Consider the following 23,157-nt stretch of genomic DNA (forward strand, 5'->3'; position numbering starts at 1 on the left):
CACAGGCTCTAGGGAGTGATGCAATGGGGGCCAAGCGCAGATCTCTGCATTGTAAATGGGATGGCAACTGGCCCATTGAGCTGAGGTCATATAGGGGGTCACCCAGTGATCTGCTCCTGGTAACGCAGGATGAGGGCTGCTACCCACCAGTACCCTAAGTTTCCCCAGAGGGTCACCAGACTTTCCTGCGAGGAAGGCTTCTTTTTATAGCAGAATGCCCGTCCTGTTTGGCTTTGGGCAGAACACCAAAGTTTCAGAAACTTACTAAATGATGTAATAAATGCCTGACTCCATTATATGCATCTGCTGGGCTAATAGAACATGTATGTTTTAAATATAAATGCTAGGCATCCGGGGCAGACGTTCCGGGGCATGCGATCCGTTACATTGTTACTCAGGGAATTTGTCACAGAAGAAACGTAATTTCAGGACTAAATGCAACCGGCAGTGGAACGGCAGCTGTTGTGGTCAGCATTTCAATCTCATCACTCTGAGACATTCCTGCTCTTTGCTGACCTTTGGGGTAGGGTTCTCACTCACTGATTACACATCTCCTCCCAGGAGATCATGACAGTCGGCTCTGGAAGTCAGATATGACAGAATTCATTCTTGTTCTTATTTGGATGAAGAATGAAAGAAATTGATAAGATGCCGGCGGGGGAGGGGAGTCTGTTAGACTTGCTTATAGGAATACAATGTAGGGGTTGGGAAGAATCTACAAGAGAGACAACATATTTTCCTTTATACATATAACGGGGAAAACTGGTGGCAATTACATCACTTAACCACTGGGGGGATTCAGACACTCTCTACAGCGGAAGAAACCTCAGCGGTCCGTTAGAAGATGATCCATGGCTGAAAGTATTAAGTATCATCATGAAAAGGAGGACCCCCCCAATCTAATTAAAGCGAAAAAGCCTTCTTATGGGGCAAAAACTCTCACACTTTGGTAAATGCCCCGGCTTGTGTGACACCAGGTGTCTTGCAGAGTTTCCTTTTATTCACACAACGTATTAAGGAGGGTAACTTTACATTTTCTTCAATTAACGTTTTTGATTGAGAAGAGTGATAGGAGTTGGAGTCACCGGTGTCCATGATGTCTTATCAGGATTCGTCACAAAGACTGATGTAATGATAATGATGTCATAATAAGGAGGGGGGACAATGGCTTAGAATCTTCACTGGGTTCTCAGTTCTCAGCTTTTACCAGTTCAGAGGTTCTAAGTTACACGACATGGATTCTCAGAAGAAGAAGACGGGGAAACCCCTCGAGGTGCTCGTCAGACCCATCAGAGCTGCCCTTGAAGCGGTTTGTGACCCCGTTCTTGGAGAAGCAGTCAGGAGATGAAGAACCAACCGGCAGCGGCCAGGACAACGCGCCGGATCCCAACAATTTCCCATCACAATGGGTGCTGGAGCAGGCCACCACCACCACCATGCTGCTCACATGGTTTGGGAGGTTTATCTGCCGCAGGTGTCCTATGATACCATCGCTTAGTCCCAGGGGCTCCGTGCGCTGGATTCTCAGTGAGGACAAGGATGGCAGGCGGAGCGATTCCTGAGGCCGGCTAACGTCATCTTTCTGTACCTGGTGTGTAGAGAGGCCATCTCCTCCTACCTGCTCAGCAAACAGCAGTTACGGGCAGCGCTGATGAGCTGTCTGTACGCGTCCTTCTCCTACACGGGGGCCGAGACCTCGTACCCCGCCAGGCTCTTCCTCGCTGGCAGCGGGAGGGAGGACTTTTGGAGCAGATGCCTGGCTATTGCTGGAGTAACAAGCATCCACATGCTGCGCATGAACACCGACCCAGCATATTACGCTCAGACCTTTGCACACCTGAAGGCGACTGGGAGAGGAGCTGAAGACATACCAGGACTGATGGTGGGGAGAGGAGCTGAAGACAGCCCGGGACTGATGGTGGGGAGAGGAGCTGAAGACAGCCCGGGACTGATGGTGGGGAGAGGAGCTGAAGACAGACCACCTCCTGTCGGTGTGTCTAATTCCTTACCTTTTAGTTATAGCTTAATAAAAAGTTAAAACCCCCAAAAAGAGCCATTTCTATTAATAGCTGAAAAGGGAAAAAAATCCTCGGTTGAAGACGGTGTTATGAGCTACTCTTGCAACAGGAGCTGAGCTGGCCCTTCTTCATGCATAGTTAAATCACAGAGAAATCATGAGGGTCGCCTACCTACCCCAGGACTGGCCATCTGGCGCCAGGCAAATTCTAGAAGCTAGAGAGTCAGTAATACAGAGTCGAGAAACATTTTGCTCCACGGGCACAGCACGGTCTGAGTTAATTCACAAAAAAAACCCAAAAAACTGAATGCCTGAAAATATTCTTTCATATAAATATATTATTAAGTTAATAATACGTAGCATGAAAAAGAGCTTCCCCTCTAACCACCTGCCCCATAATGCATTTATCTCCCTGGCTGTGACCCATCGACAGCTTTTGCTATAATAGAGAATGCTAATAAACTGTATTCACAGGTTTAATTTGGGGCTTTTAGGGCAGCTTCACAGCACCGTGGGGTGGCCACGAAGGAGCTTCGACTGAGGTCTCTGCTGCAATCAGGATCTCCCTAACCGTCCCATAAAAACCGGGACACTCAGGAGGTATGATAACTTCGGTGCTCTAGGCATATTTTGAGGCCGCTGTGTGGAGTATCTGACCCTAACGAGACACCACCGCAATCAGAAGGAGGAATAGCCCCTATAGATGTGACAGGCCGGGTGTTCCTAGAGTATTTGCCACCCAGGGCGGATACTAAATTTGGTTTCCCACCGCGCTTAAAATGTACAAACTCCAACACTCTCTCTCACTGTTACTCACGCACTCACTCACTGCCATGCCCTGTCTCTTTTCATTACATAAGTTATGGTGAGTAAAGGTGATGGAAACCCTTCCACTTAAGATTAAGGGGTAGCAGAAGCATTATTATTAAACACTCATCTACAGACACCAGACAGCTTGTTTTTCCCTCAGAAATCTCATGGTGCTGCCACAACCACAAGGGATTCTGGGTAGACACATGTAAATAAGATCAACAATTATCACCTTTGCCTCTATATGCACTTTAAACATGGCTCCCGTGAAAGTAATTGCCGGCTGTACAGACAGCCTTTGACAAAACTCGGGAAAAGGTACAATAGCCAGATCACTGCTCATGGACAGCAGGTCCATCCTTAATGGGACTCATCAGCATGAGGTTGTGATACTGGCTTAATACTTGAGGCTTGGGGTAGCCAAGAAATACTATTACATAAGTTATGGTGAGTAAAGGTGATGGATAACCCTTCCACTTAAAATGCGCCTACCCAGAATCCCTTGTGGTTGTGGCAGCACCGTGAGATTTCTGAGGGAATAACAAGCCTTCTGGCCTGTCTGGTGTCTGTAGATGAGTGTGTAATAACGCTTCTGCTGTCTCTTTTCAGGCAGCTTCTTCTCCTGCCTCTTTTTCTTCCCCCCTTCTCCCCGGTATCAGCTCTAACGGAGCTCTTCCTCAAAAGAGAAGAACTGAGGGAGGCCTGGTCAGCGGAGCTCATACCAGGGAGAAGCGAAGAAAGAAACAAGAGGCAAGAGAAGAAGCGAAGCAGTGGGATAAGAGACGGGGACATGGAAGCGGTTGGGTGAGAATGAAAGGGAGACAATGAGACAGAGGGAATTTCCGGGAGACTTGAGATCTCTGTGTACCAGTGTGGCCCCTGGTGAGTGGAGCTCCACTGCAAGCCGCTCCGCTTATCCCATCACTCACATCGTCAGCGACCTGGCGTGCACACGGGGCTACTTTTAAAGAGCATGTATGATGCCAAGTGTTCTTGGGATCCTAACAATCAATGGGTGGCTCCGGTCAGTAAGATACATCCATTAGTTGCTATGGTGATAAGACCACTTTTAAAGCTTTGCACCAGAGTCTCTTGTGGGTTATGCTGCTTCCTGGCAGGGGCCCGGTCCACGTGGGAGAAATCTATTTATAGAGCGGATTTCATTCATCACTCAGCGCTGCCGCTAGGAATCCAACCTAGGAGGGTATATCGATCCATATAGCGCCATCATATTCCGCAGCGCTGTACAGTCGGTATATTCTATGCATTTATACACCTGTCTTTATGTACGGAGACATTTGATTAGGCAAGGCTGACTAGAAAATGAGTTCATTGGTGATGTCATGGCAGGGTTTTACAGCATAGTAAAGTAACGCTGCCGAGGGATTTTGCACAGCGCGTCATCTTACGTTCAAAAGCAATTCCAGCAATACAGCGATCTCAGCATCTTTTCTGCAAGCGGCTCCGAAGATAAAAATAGTGCATACTCAATTACCAGCAGCCCCAAATATGAATAAAACCTAGGGGCAATTACCCTTCTGCGGAAATCTGGTCAAAAGGCTCGACATACAGTCTACGGTGTATTAACCTCTTCTGCTGGGAGGCTGATCCACTTATCTACCCCCTCTCAGCAAAATAAAGCTCCCTTCCATTCCATCTGAGGTTTTTGACTCTTTAGATTGATGACCCGTTGACATTAACCTTTCTCTTTAGAGACCAGAGGCTGGGTATGGGCAGCTGGGAGCCCGCCGGGGGCATTTAATTTCCTATTGGGTTATAATAACGAAGTGCAGTTTGTTTTATGAAACTCCTAGCGAGATGAAGGTAGGCGGTGAAGCGGGGGGGGGGTAGTTTAGCTTCCAAAAATACCCTCAGCTGTTGCTGCCTAGTCATGATTCCGCGCTGCAGGCTGCCTCCCCCATTGCTCTGCAGCATTGCCTTTTAACCCATTATTATCCGCACACATGAAATGCTTTACCTTCGAAGACCACCGAGCAGTAGCTGTCGCTGATGTCCGTGTCCGGCGTGTACACATTTTCTGCGTGGAGAATGAACACTCTCAGCATTCCTGCGCGGTGCCTGAGGGTGCTGCCCCTGTCCGTGCCACAGCCACTGCCGACGACCGAGCTGGGTCTGGGATCTCCGTCGGATCCTCCCAGCCCTTTTTTTTTTTAGCGATCGAGCGTCTGGCACATTTGTCCGGTTTCACATTGCCAGGATGACAGGCCTTTAAAGCGACAGGACAGCTTATCCCTACCAGCCTCCAGCCCGTTACCAGCGCTCATTAATTATTAATAACCATATAATGACTTCTTTATGTTACAAAATGAATGAGCGCCGATGTACGTTTCAACCTCCCCGGAAAAAAATGACAGCTCATCATCAGGGAAAACATTATGAAAATGACAGAGAGGCTGGTAGATAAATGGAAGAGCCTCCCAGCAGAAGTGGTAGAAGCTAATACATTGGGCATGCGCAGGATCAGCATGTGGCTCCCGAATCTAAGACGAGACCGATGACTGATTAATGTTTCAGTCATCGGTCTTTACAGCAGGAGAAACGGGAGACCAGACGGGGGCCGAATGGGGCCGATCTGCCAACAGCTTCTATGTTTGTATAATCATAATAAAGTGAACATCAGCTGACCCTTTATGCGCCAGAGAGTTTTCCAGTTTGGGGACACGGCTTGCTACGTACATTTATTATTATGTAATGTTTTATATAGCGCCATCATATTCTGTAGCGCTGTACAATGGGCAGACAGCACATTACTAGTAGTATGTCACATAACAGCAGGTGAGGGGGGCCCGGCCCAAACGAGTTTAAAGTGTTTTTGGGTCTTTTACGCTAACTGCCATAGCTGGGAATATTCCGGGTCTCCGCGGCGGATACTCCGGGCCGCATGAGAGACATCGCTGCACGCCCACTCCCCGCCCACTTCCCCTCCAACAACAGCAGTTTCCTGCATGTGGACCACCCACCAATGTCAGTAGGACCGCCCACCTACAGCCCGAAAAGGGGGGGGTCTGGGTAGCTGGAGCCTGGAAGTTCCCAAACTGCCCTTTAGGCCCAGACTGGCTATCTGGCACTGCAGTGACCAATCAGGTCCTCCGTGTGCTGCCCCCAGCTGTAGTAGCGTATCTGGGGGGCCCAGGTGCCACTCACCAGGGGCCACACTGGTACACAGAGATCCCAAGTCTCCCGGAAATTCCCTCTGTCTCATTGTCTCCCTTCCTTCTCCCCGACCGCTTCCATGTCCCCGTCTCTTATCCCGCTGCTTCGCTTCTTCTCTTGCCTCTTCTTTCTTTCGTCGCTTCTCCCTGGTATGAGCTCCGCTGACCAGGCCTCCCTGAGTTCTTCTCTTTTCAGGAAGAGCTCCGTTAAAGCTGATACCGGGGAGAAGCGGGTGAAGAAAAAGAGGCAGGAGAAGAAGCTGCCTGAAAAGAGACAGCAGAAGCGTTATTACACACTCATCTACAGACACCAGACAGGCCAGAAGGCTTGTTATTCCCTCAGAAATCTCATGGTGCTGCCACAACCACAAGGGATTCTGGGTAGGCGCATGCAAATAAGGTCAACAATAATCACCTTTTGCCCCTATATCCACTTTATACATTTCTGAGGGAAAAACAAGCCGTGTGGCCTGTCTGGTGTCTGTAGATGAGTGTTTAATAATACTTCTACTACCCCCCATTAATTTTAAGTGGAAGGGTTTCCATCACCTTTACCCACCATAACTTATGTAATGAAAAGAAACAGACACATGGCCGCGCATAGCCAACCCAGCTACCGTTAGTCCTTCCCGGTTTGGCCATGCTATCTTAGTGGTTTCTATAATGTCTGATTGGTAGGTATAAAACTGCGTTTTCTCACGTTATGATGTCACAGCGCTATGCAGAGAGCAGCCACTAGAGGGCACATTTCAGTCACTTAGTCGAATGTGCCACAGGATAACCATACCCACATTTCCCCCAAAAAGGCACAAACACCTTTATTGAGTGCAAATATAATTTCCACAGCTTTATTAACAATTTACAATATATTAAAGTCATTGTCAAAACAGACATCAAAATTTAACAGAGATAACAGATTTCCCCTTCATAAACCATGACCCCCCCCATTATAAACATATTAATCGTATGAACATTGGCACCACCACATACCAGGTGCCTCCACATTAACCAATTGATCACTGTTGGGGAATACCGAGACACCCCTACACCACCAAATGAACCTAAATAACCGATGCAGGGGCATACCGAGACACCCCTACACCACCCCATGTTCTGAGCCACAGGCCAGTTAGAAACCTACCAAACTAACTTGAACCGAGTCAAATTAGTAAAACCAAACCACAAAATCCATCGTACCAAATCAATTATCCCAAACTACCCCCTGCCACTGTGAAATAACGGGGTAGACACCTCTACAACCCACTACTTAAAGGGAGGGTGCAACAACCCCGATGGGGGGGGGGACTGTTAAGTGAGTCACTTACAAAATGGCTCCCACTTATATACCCATAGCGTTAGCCACACCCATAACAAAATTAATTTAAAGTACTCCTTCAAGCCCACCCACTAGCTCTGTCAAGGCCCGCTCCACTAAGCTGCGCTGCTCCATGGGCTTTAAGCAACAAGTTGGTGCCCACTTTCCTCTCTCACCATAGCAGATCTTCTAGGCGGGCAGATGTTAGCGCACAGGTGTGGATAGGCGTCCGTTTGCACAACCAGGGCCCATCTCTGCCGCTTCCGGGTTTAACCCTTTGAGTTTGCGCGGAGTGTGGTATTGACTGGTCTTCGGGCACGCGGCCCGGTGCCCACTCACGTTTATAGCCACTGGCGCAGGAGCCGGCTGAATACAGACTGGACTGCGGATGACAATGCAGCCCTTTAAGGCCAGCGGCTGCCAAATGACATAAGGAAGTGGGCAGGGGGTGGTACGGGCTGCAACGCCGCTCCCGCAACCCATAGTTTCTCCCAGGAGACCCAGAGAAGCGGGGATTCACCCGGAGTCTCTGGGCGAAACTCGGAGAGTTCCCAGGTAGCCGAGCGCATCCAGCCGGCGGCCGCACACCACAGTGCCAGATCGGGTGAGTATCAGCCCACTGGGCCTTCGCCCCATGAGCCAGGTGGCCAGTCGAGGCCGGACAGACTCATGCATTTAATTTGTCGCCCAGGGAGAAATTTCATCCCCAGTCAGGCGTTTAATTTATATGTTTCATTCATGTGCACGTTATTGTGACGTCTCCTCATTCGGTGTGAGCACCGGCTCCACGCAGACACTCGGAGAGAAGTACCAAAAACTGCCAGCAGGGGGAGTCTGAGCTCCGCTGTAACTTCCAATACCAGTTTCCATGCAAATCAGGGACTTAACGCTTTGAGTGCCAGCCACAGCAATTCAAAAAAGGGTTACAACAGATACTTCTATAAACAGGCTCATAGAAATAAAATCTATACCCCGATCTATTGGGGTGTGCGGCGCAAATGTTTGCATTACTTCCGGGAATATTATTGATGGTGACCCAGCAGCACCGGAATCGTATACATACAGCACCCAGCGATCGGCGGCTACTTGGGCGAGTCAGCTTATCCAGAGCCGGCCTTAGGTGTTCCGGCGCCCTGTGCTAACTACTCCTCTGGCGTCCCCCCCCCCTCCTCTGCCCTTTCCTTCAAACTATCCCCCCCTCTGCCCTTTCCTTCAAACTATCCCCCTGCTCTCCCTAGTTCTCCTTATCCTAACTTACCTTGAGGAGTCCTGCCGGCATTTCATGTTGAGCGCCGGCACCGCGACGGAGGGGCGTTGAGCGGTTGCTGAGAACTTCACGAGCAACCGCTCGGTGCCCCTGCCCGGGACATAAATGAAAACGTTGGGTTTTTTTGTTGTTGGTTTTTTTAACTTTATTTAACATCCTCCATGTTAAATGAAGTTAAAAAAAACTTTATTTAACATGGAGGTTGTTAAATAAAGTTAAAAAAAACCAACAACAAAAAAAACCAACAATGTTTTCATTTAGGTGCAGAGGGGGCGGGGGAGGAGGACCCCGCGGCGGTGGCGGCGGCGGCAGCAGCAGCGGCGGAGGACCCCGTGGCGGCAGCGGCATCAGCGGCTGCGGGGGAGGACCCGGCGCCCCCTGGAGTGTGGCGCCCTGTGCGGTCGCACAGGTCGCACACCCCAAAGGCCGGCCCTGAGCTTATCGCAATCACAATGCATAGGATGAGTGTTCTCGTTGATTTCAATGGGAGCGCTTTCCTGCCGCTGAGTGGCTGCTTGATTCTCATATTTGCATATAATATTTTGTTTTTTATTATTATTTGTTTCACAGATTTCTTTAACCCCTTGGTGACCAATGACGTATTAGGTATGTAATGAATACAATGAGGACCAGTTGCGTACCCGGTATGACATTGGGGTAAAGGAAAAATGGGCCCGCATCGCCGTGGGGTCACCGCTGCAGCCAATCACGTTCACAGATACCGTTAAATGAAGCACGGCATTCGTCTCTGTTCTCTGCCTCTCGCTCCTTCTCACTGCGTGTGCTGAAGAGAGACGGAGAACCATTGGAAACGGGTCCCAAGACATTTGTTATTTTTATCAGAGCCTAAGGGGTTAATTTTGTAAATATACTTTTTCACGTATATTGAGTAGTGAGTATGGGGTGGGTTAGTTAGTTGTTAGTGGGGAATTAGGTTAGGTTAGAAGGTTAGATAGGGGTAAAAAAAAAAAAAAATCAAATATAAAATTTAGAAAAACTCAAATAAATGATCTCAGAATCCAGGATGGGTGTTTTTTAAATCAGGGGGGTAATAAATATATTTTTTCCCCCATTTGCACTACCTGTTATATAACTGTGACTATGTGTTTTTTTTTAAATCTCTTTTTTGGCACAAAATATAATGTCTTACATATATATATAAATAAGTTAAAAAAACAAACAAACAAACAAAAATAAACAAAGCCCTAGCTGTCCGGATTAATGAATATATAAGGAAGGGAAATAGCTTCGCAAAACCACGAAGATTGCTCCGGTCCTGTAGCGTAAAACAAGCCTTGGCCCTTAAGGGGTTAATACACATTCTTCCATGTGCATGCAAGTGAGTCACATGACCTGATGACGTCAGAGGATTGGCTGCCAGAGTGTACGAGCCTACCACCAGCCTCCTGCTCTGTATGGCTGGGTGTGTGTCATGTGACCGCCGGAGTCAGAAGTGCATCGGTCAGGCAGGCAGGTGCTGTCACTGCAGGGTCAGTGTGTGGGGGAGCGAGTAGAATGGAGGAGCACAGCACCCGGAACACCGCCGGCGCCCAGGACACTGCCGGCACCCAGGAGACCTCCGGCACCCAGGGCACCGCCGGCACTCAGAGCACCGCCGGCACCCAGGACACCGCCGGCACCCAGGAGACCTCCGGCACCCAGGGCACCGCCAGCGCCCAGGGCACCGCCGGCACCCAGGACACCGCCGGCACCCAGGAGACCTCCGGCACCCGGGGCAGCCTGGGCAGGGTCGTTTGCATCCTGACCGGTGCCTCCCGGGGCTTTGGCTACAGCCTGGCACTGGAGCTGTGCAGCCGCGTCTCGCCGGGGTCGGAGATATTGCTGGTGTCCCGCACCGAGGATGCCATGCGCTGCCTGGCGGAGGAGCTGGGGCGGAAGTGCCCAGGGGTGCGCGCCCTCTGGCAGGCGGCGGATCTCGGCACCCAGGAAGGGGTAGCGAAGGTGAAAGAAGCTGCGCAGGAGCTGCAGGGCTGCCACGCCGCAGAGAAGCTCATCATTGTCAACAATGCAGGTACGGGGCGGCCGGGGAAGGGTGGCGGGTGAACCGGGTGCCCGGCCATCTCTGCTGCGTGTGTGGCGCGGGTCTCGGGGGTTATATATAAAACCTTATCTAGTATTTCATTTGGTTAACCCTTTAATAGCCTACCATGAAGATTCTATATATTGGCTCGCCAAATGCGTCACTCAAATGGCTCTACTAGCGATCCTCATGGAAACCTTGACGTATTTGAGGTTCACCTGCATTCAAGCAGGGATATCAACCATAACATACTGGGAGCAAAAGCACCAATAGGAAGTCTTATATATGATGACAGCGGCGGAGAATAAGACTTGTGTGACCCCAAGAATCTGCCCCTTCACCCCGACATTGGGCAAAAACCCTGGGAGCTCCATGAAGTCCTGTCTGTGCTAATACCCCCTCTGATTGTTAGCAGCGCTGCTCATCACGTTAAATCACCCCGAAATATAACTGAATGCGATACTGAGATCTTGATCAGGCTGGCTGAACGTGGGTTTTGGGTTACCCCAACGGGGCATTCCGGTGGTCAGTTACCCCAGGGGTCTTTATGCACCCCGAACGTATCCACTCTGTTTTCCGGCATGCGCGGTTAAAGCCTCATATTTGTAGATCTTTTAAATAAATCAGTCGTTGGTCTCGTCTTAGATTCAGGAGCTGTATGTCTATCCCATGCGTGTTTAATACCCTCACTGTATCACCCTCTGCCACTTCTGCCGGGAGGCTGTTCCATGTATCTTCCACTCTCTCATTACAGAGTAGGTAATGTTATACATCACAGTAAATAATTATCTGTGTGATATAGCTCGGCAGGACAGCGAGATAGAGTGGCAAAATCATGACAGTTGGGAGGTATGAATTTTGAGCTGTCCCTGCTCCGGGGTGACCCTATTGCCCTCTGATATTATCCAATGGGGGTCACCGGCCTCTGGGACTATTGAAATATTAACCCTTAAATAGCCCATCATGAAGGTTTCTACGCCATAGAAACCTTGACTTGTCATTATTTAAAGATACACTTAATTGAGTCACCTGCATTCAAGCAGGGATATCAGCCATAACATACTGGGAGTAAAAATACAGACTGAGGGTCCTATATATGATCACAGCGGGGGGGGTAGGAAGGAGTGGACTGAGTGACCCGGAGAATTTAACCCTTCACCCCGAGATTGGGGCAAAACCCCTGAGAGTTCCCGGGTAGGGTGAGCCGCCCGGGGAAATTCCCCTTTAAACTGACTGTGAACATAGAGCAGGACCCCGGGGCGGAAAAAGCGTCTTAACGTCTCTCTTGTTCTGCAGGATCTCTCGGGGATATCAGGAAGTCGTTTGTGGATTTTACGGATCCCGAGGAGGTGAATAAATATTTCTCTTTCAACGTGACGTCCGCCATGTGCCTGACGGCCTCCCTGCTGCGGGCTGTCCCGTCGCGGCCCGGGCTGCAGAGAGCGGTGGTGAACGTCTCGTCTCTGGCGGCCCTCAAGCCCCAGAAGTCCTGGACTCTGTATTGCTCCGGGAAGGCGGCGCGGGACATGATGTTTCAGGTGCTCGCCACGGAAGAGCCTGATATCCGGGTTCTAAACTACGCACCAGGTATAAACACCGAACACTGGTTACCATAGAAACATAGACTCATGCACGTTCAAATCCCCTCACTGTATTACCCTCTACGACCTCTGCTGGAAGGCTGCTCCACTTACCTACCCCCAAACATTAGATTGTGTTTCTATTGTAATACCAAAAAAGGCCACAAGAGGTCAACCAGAAACCAAATATTTACGCTTTAAAGTGATGCCCGGTGCCCTGGGGAGGGGGGGGGCATTAGCGACACGACGCTCTCTGCATAGAAATGAATGAAAACCGATCTGGGATTTTATTAAGTGGAAAATCCATTTTCTTCCCGCAGGGCCCCTGGATAATGAGATGCAGAGGCAGGTGCGCACCGAGACGGCCGACCCCGACATACGGCGGCTCTTCGGTGAGATGAAGGAGAAGGGGCAGCTGGTGGAGTGCGGGGTGTCAGCCAGGAAGATGATCGACCTTCTTGTAGCCGATTCTTATCAGTCCGGGGCTCATGTCGACTTCTTTGATTAATGTCTCGGTAACGGCCTCGGTAACGTCCTCGGTAACAGCCTCGGTAACGGCCTCGGTAACGGTCTCCGTGTCTGATATGGCCGGTTCTTTTCTATGGAATATGTTGGTGCCTCGCAGGAGCCTTATGTGCCTTGCCCAAATAGCCACCGTGCGACACTAGAGCTACAATGGAGGTCGTTGCAGGCAGCAGCACGGTCCTCCATTGCGATCAGAGGATCTCGCCAACTGGCCCATAATCCCCACTGCCTGTGCTGTGAAAACTAGGACTGTTGGCAGGTATGAAGCTCACTGTGGCTGCCCTATTTTGAGTGTGAGAGGAGTTAAGCGAGGCAGGAGTCTCGTTTTACTATCTTCAATAACTAAGGAGTACCTTCACCAATTTTCCTGCAGAAATGGATTCCAAAAATGTATTAAAAATAAAAATATCATTTTCAGAATTTGACTGTTCCTTTAACACTTCTGAAAAAGACTGTGTTGTCTCTTGTATTTACCATGATTTATATATATATATATACACACACCCTTCCCGCATATGAAAGTTTGGGATCAAACTCCCGTCACTCCTGTGTCCCAATGGCCCTTTATCACTCCCATCATTCCTGTGTTCCAATGGCCCGTTATCACTCCTATCACTCCTGTGTCCCAATGGCCCTTTATCACTCCCATCACTCCTGTGTTCCAATGGCCCGTTATCACTCCTATCACTCCTGTGTCCCAATGGCCCTTTATCACTCCCATCACTCCTGTGCTCCAATGGCCCTTTATCACTCCCATCACTCCTGTGTTCCAATGGCCCTTTATCCCTCCCATCACTCCTGTGTTCCAATGGCCCTTTATCACTCCCATCACTCCTGTGTTCCAACGGCCCTTTATCACTCTCATCACTCCTGTGTTCCAATGGCCCTTTATCACTCCCATCACTCCTGTGTTCCAATGGCCCTTTATCCCTCCCATCACTCCTGTGTTCCAATGGCCCTTTATCACTCCCATCACTCCTGTGTTCCAACGGCCCTTTATCACTCTCATCACTCCTGTGTTCCAATGGCCCTTTATCACTCCCATCACTCCTGTGTCCCAATGGCCCTTTATCACTCCCATCACTCCTGTGTCCCAATGGCACGTTGTGTTTGCTGATCCAAGTTTAAGTGTAAAAGGCTAATTGATGGTACTTAGAACCCCTTTTGCAATTATGTTACAGCCAGAAATGTCCTTGTTATCCATGAAAACAGCGGAGTGACCCCAAACTTTTGAATTGTAGAGTGTATGTGTTTTATATATATATATATATTATGTGAAATATTTTCTACAATATTGTTAAACGGACCTGCACGCCACGTGCATTACCCATGCATTGTGCGGGGCCAATTAAGACCTCTGTATAGGAGAGCTTGGCTGACATTGGCCCCGGTATCATGCAGAGTGCAGTCAGGGAGCTGGACTCTTCAACTCTCCTGCTGACTCCCTCCTTAGTGAATAAACCCATCAGCCCCTCAATTCCATCTGCGGAATTCCTGTGGCTCTGGGGTTAATTCACTCGATGGAGAGTTTGAAGGAGAGTTTTGGTTTCAACTCCCCCGCTTCACTCTCCATTAAGAAGGGCCAACACTGACAGGCTCCTCCAGCATTAAGGGCTCAGCCGGCCCTGTATAATGTATAATTTAATGGGTGGGAAGACACTGAAGAACCGTACAAGAGCCGACCAGCCACTCTCGTGCTACAGCAGAAGCTCACTGGGGTTGGACCTCCCCAATGAATAGTGAAGTCGCCAAATTAAAACCCCTTGTTGGGTAAAAGACCGTGTTGGGTTATCCTTATTCTTTCTACAGTCCCTACATTCAAAGGGATTGGCGGAACCGGGACTGACGGACCCGACACATTAGGTATGGAGGACCCGGCACACGCGCTTACACTCTGATCTATGCACATAAACCAAAACCAGATCACGTTCCCTCCAGCGTATTAATCGCTCCGCGTTACAACTAAATAAACAATAGAGCGTCAGCTTGTTTTGGCAAATCATTTCCTGGAATTTCTCCCATAATAAGGATTATCCGGCTTCAGGGTCGGGACGGCGCCTTTTAACGTGACGGACAGGCAGATGTAAGGAAATTAGCTCTCCCGCGTGGTCTGTAACTGTATCCACTACCCCACTGAACCTGTTCTAAACCTTGCACAGAATCTGTTTCTGCTCTCGTGCCAGAAATCGCAGGAAATGGGATTTTCTAGAAATTAGACCCGTCAAAATAAATCTTGTAGCTAATCGGATAAACGTCGCCCGTGAATGATCAGTACGACGTGGGTGTGGGTCTCGTTGCAAAGAGATGCAATTATGGTTCTGCGAATACGATGGAAATAATCCCCGGGAAATTGAAGGATGTTCTCCATTCACACGCATCCCCATTCTTCGCTCTGTTGTTACCTTGACGCGTCTCCATCAAGGTCTCCGAGAGACTGTCAGGGGGATAATATCTCTATAATTGCTCCAATTGCCCTTAATATGTCTACATCCTTTACTTCCTTTACATTTTAATTTGCGCTTCTGGAGCTCCTCGATGTTGATCCACTAGATGAAGTTTGAATCATGCAGGAAGTTGCTGGGGAGGATTAAGCAGGCGTTCTGCCTTTCATACACAGAATTCGAGTTATTTTCCTTGCTCCGGAATGTTCATAATAAGATACATTTGAAATGTCTGTACTCTTTCCCTCTGAGTCTGATAAACAAAATGGCCACAAAGTCATAGAAGCCTCCATGGGTTGGGGGCACTCAGAGGCTGTATTTCCCATTATAGACCCTGTACCTGGTTAGGGTGGCAGCAGTGAATGCATCGGAGATCCCTAGGTCCCACTTTTCTTTGGCTTGTCTGACCAATATTATTGGTTCTGATGGCAGGATTGTGTAAGTTGGTGTGGTTTTCTGTTATAACTAATCTGCATATGATCTGCATATTGTGTTACATATGGTGTGATGCATGCTGGTCATAACTCACCGCAAGTCAATTGAAAGGCTCTTGGAGGCTGGGGGTGATCGTTTCCTCAAAAGGGTTATTTTCTGTTTTATCTTATTGTTGAGCTGAGTTTTGTTGAGAAAAAGATAAATTGTATTGTGGTGGTGAAGTTTAGAGAAATGCTGCATGTTTGTTGCTGCTTTTGGAGTCTGGAGTCATCTGGTTGCTACTCAAAGGGCCCTCTGAGGGATTGCTGTGTTCAGCTTTTCATCCATGCTTTCTGGCTGAGCACCTGTGGTAAAGGTGGTCTGAGTAACTCTTCAGCCAGACTGCACTCTGCTGGCTGGGATGATGAAAGGCTTGGAGGGACCCATTGCACATGGCATTCTAACGTAAATGAATAGTAAAGAAAGCTGGGGTCTGGAGCCTTCTTGGTGCATTACATACTTCCAGCGGGTGACAGCGGACAATAATTACAGTGCAATACCTGGTTCCCTTGCTTGGATTTATGTTTCAGTCACTCTCTACCTGATTAGGGATAGTTTTTTTTTTTTTTGTTGTTTTTTTAATTGAAACGCAGTGAAGAAAAATCAACTGCCAAAGTACTGTAAGGCCACCGTGGACACCAGATCCCCTTTATTTTCTTTGGGGGTCGCACTACGGCCATAAGGCCTGCAGGAGGGCCGGCTCTTCTTGGTCCATCCTCTCATGGTTTGGGACCACTGGAATACTCAATTGGAGGAGGGAGGGCCGTTCAGAAGAGCTACCTAACAGACCTTTTTAGGGGACCCGACTCCACCACAGCTTTTCAGTGTCAGAAACAATCATCCGTCCATTTTATACCTCAGTTCTATCATGCTACCTGAAGTAGCCAGATATGCCCAGACCCCAGTTTCCCCCTTCCTCTTGCATGCCTGACAAATTTTACTGGTTCTGATGGCAGGACTGTGTAAGGTGATGTGATTTTCCAGTATAATATATTTGCATATGATCTGCATATTGTGTTTTACATATGGTGTGATGCATGCTGGTCATAACTCACCGCCACCTTATTGGAAGGCTCTTGGAGGCTGGTGGTGATTGTTTCCTAAACAAAGCCTTACTGGGAGTTCTGTTTTTCTGGCTTTAGGGCTGATGTGTTTTGTATGAGCCTCTGCATACTTCAGGGTTATGTTCACAGCTCCTGCTACTGTGAATAGTGCTGATGGTCTCCTTTCAAGAGTGTTCTTCACCCTTATGACCCTGAGTGTGATTTTTTTTTGTTCAGCTGCATGGATATGGCCAGACACATTTTTATTTCACTCACAAGTAATACTGTTTTAAGTGCACGTGTGCCTGTTAATTTCTTCCTGATTCACGATGTTTTTGATCATGGACTTGGTTTTCACGTTTTGAGCACTGTGCAGCAGCGGTACTGGACTTCTAGTCCCTTGTTGGTAGAGGTAGTGAGTGGCTCCTTACCTTTTCCTTACAGTAGTCCTCCTCTTCGGAGGCAGACCAAGAAGATCCGTCCGTCCTGCAGGCCTTCTGGCCGAGGAGGGAAGGAAATGATCTTAGTGGAATTCTAGATGGAACAATTCTACGAAGGATCAGGCTTCTGCTCCTTTTCACTAAGCACGCAGCACACTCCACGAGAAGCACGACACCTCGGGCTTCCAAAAAAAGTAAGCCTCGGTGCTGCTCTTGTCAGGGCGGTGAAGCACTGTATTGCTCTGCTTCTGTATATTACAGCGCCGCCGAGGTTCCCAAAGAGCTATGATTCCTGCTGTCTAGACATTAGTCCTGCTTGACGGTTGAAGTTTTGAGTTCCCGGTGGCCATGGGGAGAGGGAAGGATCTTCCGGTGCGTGTACCCAGTAGAGGTACAGGTCATTCCCGTCACAATGTCAATCCGTATACCATACCTTGGAACTTTCTAAATGAGCGGACTCCAAGACTCTTGAAATATTAACCATTTAATAGCCCATTGTGAAGATTCACCAACATCAACATGCTACCAAAAAAAACGGTTCTGCACAGTAGTTTTTGGTGTTATGTTGTAAAAGTTGCCCAAGATATTTAATTCAGAGAAAGCCGGGGCAATTAACGTTAAACGCGTGGCTTTCCTCTCCCGCGTGTGACCTTCTGCGGATCCGCATACAGAATACAGAATGGGTCGCTTGTCCGTGCTGCGTTCCGTGCCATGTTCCGTGCCGCGTTCCGTGCAATCTCATGGCCGGCCACACTTTCTACGGTCATGCATTTTCCGCAGCAAATTGTAATCTTCTGCATTCTTGCCGGGTGACAGATCCGATTCCTTTTAGAAGCCTTTAATTCTCTTTCAGTGTCTCACAAGGGAAGCGTGGCTCATCAGCCGTGTCCGCGTCCATCACACGGACCTTTCCATGGAAAGAAGGACATCTATTTATAGGAAAAAAAGGTCATTCTTACATAAACTGTAAATTCCATCAACGCCTCTCTAGAGTCTGACGCTCCTAAAGAAAGCTCTAACCTTCTGATAGACAGCGTTTGCTTGTAGTTGTGATTGGCGTTCGTAGCGAAGAAGGTGCAGACTGGACTTGGGCGGCGGTGGAAAGTTTGAGTTACTTCGGATCTTCGTATCTGACGAAATTCGTCCGTCTTCTGCCTGGATGAAATTCGTCCAAAATTTTTATTTTCAGAAAGCCCATTCGTCTGTCAGGGTTGCCACGGAAACAAGAAATAAGCACATAGAGGTTGAATTAAAATGGCGAGATTCTCCTCCTCTTAGAGTAGTTGAAATGGCGGCCACGGCGACGAACAAAGATTTTTTTATTCTCCATATTCGTTTTTCGTTTCTTTCGTCCAATGTTGCATTCGTTCGTTCTTTTTTTGGACGAAAACTAATGCGTGGACTGGCCATCTGGCACACCAGGAAAATGGCTGGCCGCATGTTATGTGAGCAAAAAACATTGCGTGTGACCGGGTATCTTCAGCCATCAGCTGCTAGCCTTAAAATGCCATGACCACAGAGGCCGTAGAAACATAGAAGTGGCGGCAGATCGGCCCCATTCGGCACGTTCTTGTCTGCCGGCCTGTAAAGACCTCAAACCTTAATCAGTCATTGGTCTCATGTTAGCGGGACAGTTAGGAGACTCATTCGTGGTCTGTGTACTTCCTGCTGCTGGGCACCTGTATATGATGTCATATCCCGGCGCTCCGCAACAGCAGGTGATGTGCAGGGCCGTAATGGGCAAAACGTTAGGTAGATGCAAAAAGCTTCAAGCTATGGCGGCTGGCAAAGGAGCCCATGGGGTAAGCCTGGTCAGCTGCCCCTTTTGCCCTGCGTGGGGTTACCCTGGCTGTATTGGCCCCCCCAGGTGGTAACTTGTATCTGAGGAGATTTTTTTTAAAGCTTTATTTATACGATTCTAATGAATTACGGACAGAGAGGCAGGACGCATACACCGTATACAATTTATAGAAAGTATTGTTTACCTTTAGACTTAAGAATGTGTTTACCATAAAATATTATCCTTTTACTATCCTTACTGCAGATCTAAAAGGCCAGTTTAGTATCACTGTATTTTAGTAAAATCATATAAATTGATTATTGTATCTGTAAACACCACTACAAAAGTTTATTGACTTTAGAGAATTGGTAGGTAAGTGGAACCGTCTCCCAGCAGAAGTGGTAGAGGGTAATACACTGAGGAGATCAAACATGCATGGGATAGACATATGGTTCCTGAATTTAAGACAAGATCGACGACTGATTAAGGTTTGAGTCTTTACAGCGGGATAAACAGGTGACTAGACGGGCCGAAGCACTGAATTGGGCCAATCTAACGGCATTTACTTTATTTGCCTTGGTTCTCTTGCAATATGAATAATGACCAGCAGAGGGCAGCCTGAACTCACAAATGAACACCTTGGGGTTCCTATTATTATTATTATTTATTGTTTTATATAGCGCCATCAAATTCCGTAGCGCTGTACAATGATTCCTATAGCTCTGGATTATTGTGTAATTTCGATTGTTGGGGTATAATACCCCTAATGATTTTGTAGTTACACATAGTGAAGTAAAATGTGAGTCGAACAAATACTGAAAAGCTTCAAATGGGCTGTAAAACCCACAAGAAATTATCCCCATATAGTAAATGGCAGGGCATATAGACATGCATCCAGCACTAGATATCCTTATCAGGGTTCCTTTCTTTTCTTACTCAGACATTATGGATGCCTGCAAGGGCCGAACATGTTCAGGTTTGTGTCTCATACTTTGTATGTCTGTCCACTGATTGTAACTTCCCCTGGTAAAGCCTGAATTATTGCAGTTCCACATGTTGCCACATGGCGGTGTATGTTGAGAAACAGCCCTGTCTTTAGACCAAATGACTGGATCCTTCCTATGCTTTTACCATTGCAGGGTGGCCAAAGGGTGGCTCACTATCCATCTTTAGAATGTAAGCTCTAGTGAACAGTGTCCTTTTTTTATGTATGGCTTCACTGGCTACACATTTTGGCTACGCAACTAAGCAGCGAAAACTGTAATGTAAACAATTTTGAGACCAATTATCTATTGATTTCTTGCAATTCTCATTGTTCTGAGCTCTTAACAATGCATAATGCAAGGCCAGCTCAGCCCTGCTTGCAACAAAAACTTTTCAGGGTTGGGTCCAGGGCCAGACTAGTGATGACGTGGCAGCCTTGGCACTTTCTTGGGCTCACGTATCCATCTGATTGGTGTTAACATGGTGTAAACTACCTTTATGGCAGAAGAGGGCTGGTAGTGTTCAGACCAGAAGAAAAAAAACAATCCAAGGATAAAAACAAGGATCCAATCATAATGTAAAAACTTGCTGAAAGTCATTGTTGGGTTAGACTCCCCGGTGGTTATATGTGGTACTGCAAGTGAAGCACTTAAAACAGTTTCACGTGGCCTGTGAGCAGCCAAAGGGGCATTTGCCACCCTGGGGAGAAAGCTCAGGACTCAGCTGTCTGCTTCTGATCCTATCTCAATCAAGTTTAATAGTATCTGTTTACGTTGAAAACCTCAGGATGGGGTTATTACCCCCCCCCCGGTAAAGCCGTATTAGTTTCAGATTGAGTCATTTTTGTTTCATGATGTCATGCTTTTAAGATCCCAGTCTCTCCAAGGTCAGGGGTCGTTGCAATAAATCTACTTCTTCACCAAAGTGCTGATTGGGATGTTTTTGGAGACCAGGAGGCCGGCCTCAATCCCATGATGATGAAAGTCTGTGGTCCGAGAGGATTTGGGGTTCTGGCGGGTGAATCGATAAAAGGGTCTTTCAGTCTATGTATGCCACAGCATGTCATTTCTATACAATGATGGCTGAGCGTCTCTGTAACACACTTCAAATACGTTAGCACCAAAAATGGTATACCTCCAAAGTGTCCCTTATCCAGAAGGGGTAGTCCCTCTTTAAGCCCTCCCCTGATGCCAAACTGTGTATAATAAAATATATAATGTATAAAAACCATATTAACCACGCACACACACGCACACACGCTTATGTCGATACCACTGGAAAAAGCCATCTGAACTTCCTGTTCTCATCTCTCTCAGGTTAAGTTGCTGATTGTTGTTGATTGCTCCAGAGACACCCTTTGTAGAGGGGGGGGGGTCGGGGCAAGATCAGATCATTCTGGCTTTGCCACGGGCTGCTGCTGATCTTGGCTTCTACTAATTAGATATCTACAAAACAATTACGCCGGCTGAAAAACCAAAAGCACAGCCTATACGCGGTGTTAATGAATGCATTTGTTAAGCTGCACTGGCAACAGTTCCCACTTTATACATAGCAGTCATGTTGACGTTACCAGCAAGACTTTACGAGGGTAATCATCATCGCTTTGTCTTTCGTGTCTTTTTTGTTACTTTTTCTTCACCAAAAGCTGCTGGTGGCTTCCATACGTTGCCTGGCTGTCGGGACTGTTATGACAAATTCAGGACCATTGACACTCATGGAAACAAGCATCGGTTAAATACAGGATTTGGAACCCTTGTTCAAGTTAAGAAGAGATCCAGGAGCAGAACCGGAGTCTGTCCCTGCCTGATGAGCAAAAAAAAGGTGTTAGAACTAGCAGATAATATCAATAATAATTAATAAATGTAAGATAATGAATTATTGCTGACCTCATCAGGACCAGGGTCTGAAATGCCGAATACTCGGCTAAGCGGGACGCTAAAAACCCTTTAACCGCCAGTCAAGTAACCCTTCGCACAGTCTGCCTCTGTAATATTTAACGCGGGTTTTCTCATTAGGATGAGCAGGAATGACTGATTAACCCAGATTAGCAATCAGTTAGCTGGTAAACTGTCCTGTCCTCTGTGACTCATGAATTTAATGAGTGATTATTTCGGACATTTTGGTAGTTAATGGAGATGCGGAGGGATTCGCACCGGTCCGTGGCAGGACATTGTTTGTCCAACTTGTGACTTCTCATTACTTTAAAGACCATAATCACTTAGAATGTGAAATGAATGAGGACTCAGCAAGGGAGGAGAATGCAGGGGAGCGGCACAGAAAATACTTTATATATTAGGTCTCCTCAGGTCATTTTTTGCCCCATAATATAAAGTTTTCAGGCAGCTGCATATCAGCCGTTTGTATGATTCTCGCTCTGTTATCTGATCCCCGATCTACTAAACCCCCCGACTCCTTATCATACTGCCTGTGGGGAAAATAGAATGCCTCGGTCTTAATCACCCAGCCAGACACCCTGACTAATGAAAGTCTATGGAGGAACGGACTTCATTAGCATTGCCATAAATCGTCAGCTCAGTGTGGTGTTTGAGCCGGGAAAGTCACCCAAAATATCACATGACTGACAGCAAGGGCGGCTCCAGGTCTGCAGATAAAGGGAGTTTTTTGGAACAAAATGAGATAAAACCAGGTTTTTGTCACCGACCAACATTGCTGTATACAGCGCTGGGGGGGTTATTACTGTATACAGCGCTGGGGGGTTATATTACTGTATACAGCGCTGGGGGGGTTATTACTGTATACAGCGCTGGGGGTTACATTACTGTATACAGCGCTGGGGGGGTTATTACTGTATTACTGTGCCATTGGAACACAGGCATTATGGGAGTAATAAAGGGCCATTGGAACGCAGGAGTGATGGGAGTGATAAAGGGCCATTGGAACACAGGAGTGATGGGAGTGATAAAGGGCCTCTGTACGCCTATGAAGAGATTCCATTAAAAATCAGCCATTTCCAGTTTACGATATTATTAACCCCGTCTACGCTGGATTTCTGATCCACTTCATGTTATTTCAATGGTCCAAAGGCGGTTTTCTTTCAAAAACAGGGACATTTGTTGACCCCAAACCTTTTGAATGGTTGTGGATATTTCTACGGTGGTTTCCAAAGACAGTTAAAGCAGACAGCAAAGCTGTAGATTTGTCCGTTAAAAGCCATGAACTGTGAAACTGCTGTCCGGTTACTCATTACACCCACTGACTTTCCACTCTGACCCCGTCTGTTAATCATAACTCACATTACCAAACATT

General features: G+C 47.6%; 2 protein-coding genes across 3 annotated transcripts in view; one reads left to right on the forward strand and one right to left on the reverse strand.

Annotated features, from left to right (window-relative positions):
* Positions 1–4,954, reverse strand: part of DYSF (dysferlin) — a 103,390-nt gene extending 98,436 nt beyond the window's left edge. For both annotated transcript variants that reach the window (XM_053458096.1, XM_053458095.1), the window contains exon 1: positions 4,806–4,954. In XM_053458096.1, the coding sequence (XP_053314071.1) occupies positions 4,806–4,893 (88 nt within the window). In that variant the 5' untranslated portion in view covers positions 4,894–4,954. The remainder of the gene's footprint in view (positions 1–4,805) is intronic.
* A 5,143-nt stretch (positions 4,955–10,097) lies between these two features.
* SPR (sepiapterin reductase) lies at positions 10,098–13,165 on the forward strand. Its single transcript, XM_053465939.1, has 3 exons — positions 10,098–10,614; positions 11,920–12,210; positions 12,524–13,165. The coding sequence occupies exons 1-3, from the start codon at positions 10,098–10,100 to the stop codon at positions 12,709–12,711; spliced, it is 996 nt and encodes a 331-aa protein (XP_053321914.1). The 3' UTR covers positions 12,712–13,165.
* Positions 13,166–23,157: the final 9,992 nt, after the last annotated feature.

Source organism: Spea bombifrons, chromosome 1 (assembly GCF_027358695.1).
Source record: "Spea bombifrons isolate aSpeBom1 chromosome 1, aSpeBom1.2.pri, whole genome shotgun sequence".
Lineage (NCBI taxonomy): Eukaryota > Metazoa > Chordata > Amphibia > Anura > Pelobatidae > Spea > Spea bombifrons.

Excerpts from the sequence above, each read along its gene's own strand:
- SPR (XM_053465939.1), top strand. The coding sequence starts at position 10,098 with ATGGAGGAGCACAGCACCCGGAACACCGCCGGCGCCCAGGACACTGCC. Across the intron at positions 10,615-11,919 it reads CATCATTGTCAACAATGCAG|GATCTCTCGGGGATATCAGG; the intron begins GTACGGGGCGGC and ends CTTGTTCTGCAG. Across the intron at positions 12,211-12,523 it reads GGTTCTAAACTACGCACCAG|GGCCCCTGGATAATGAGATG; the intron begins GTATAAACACCG and ends TTCTTCCCGCAG.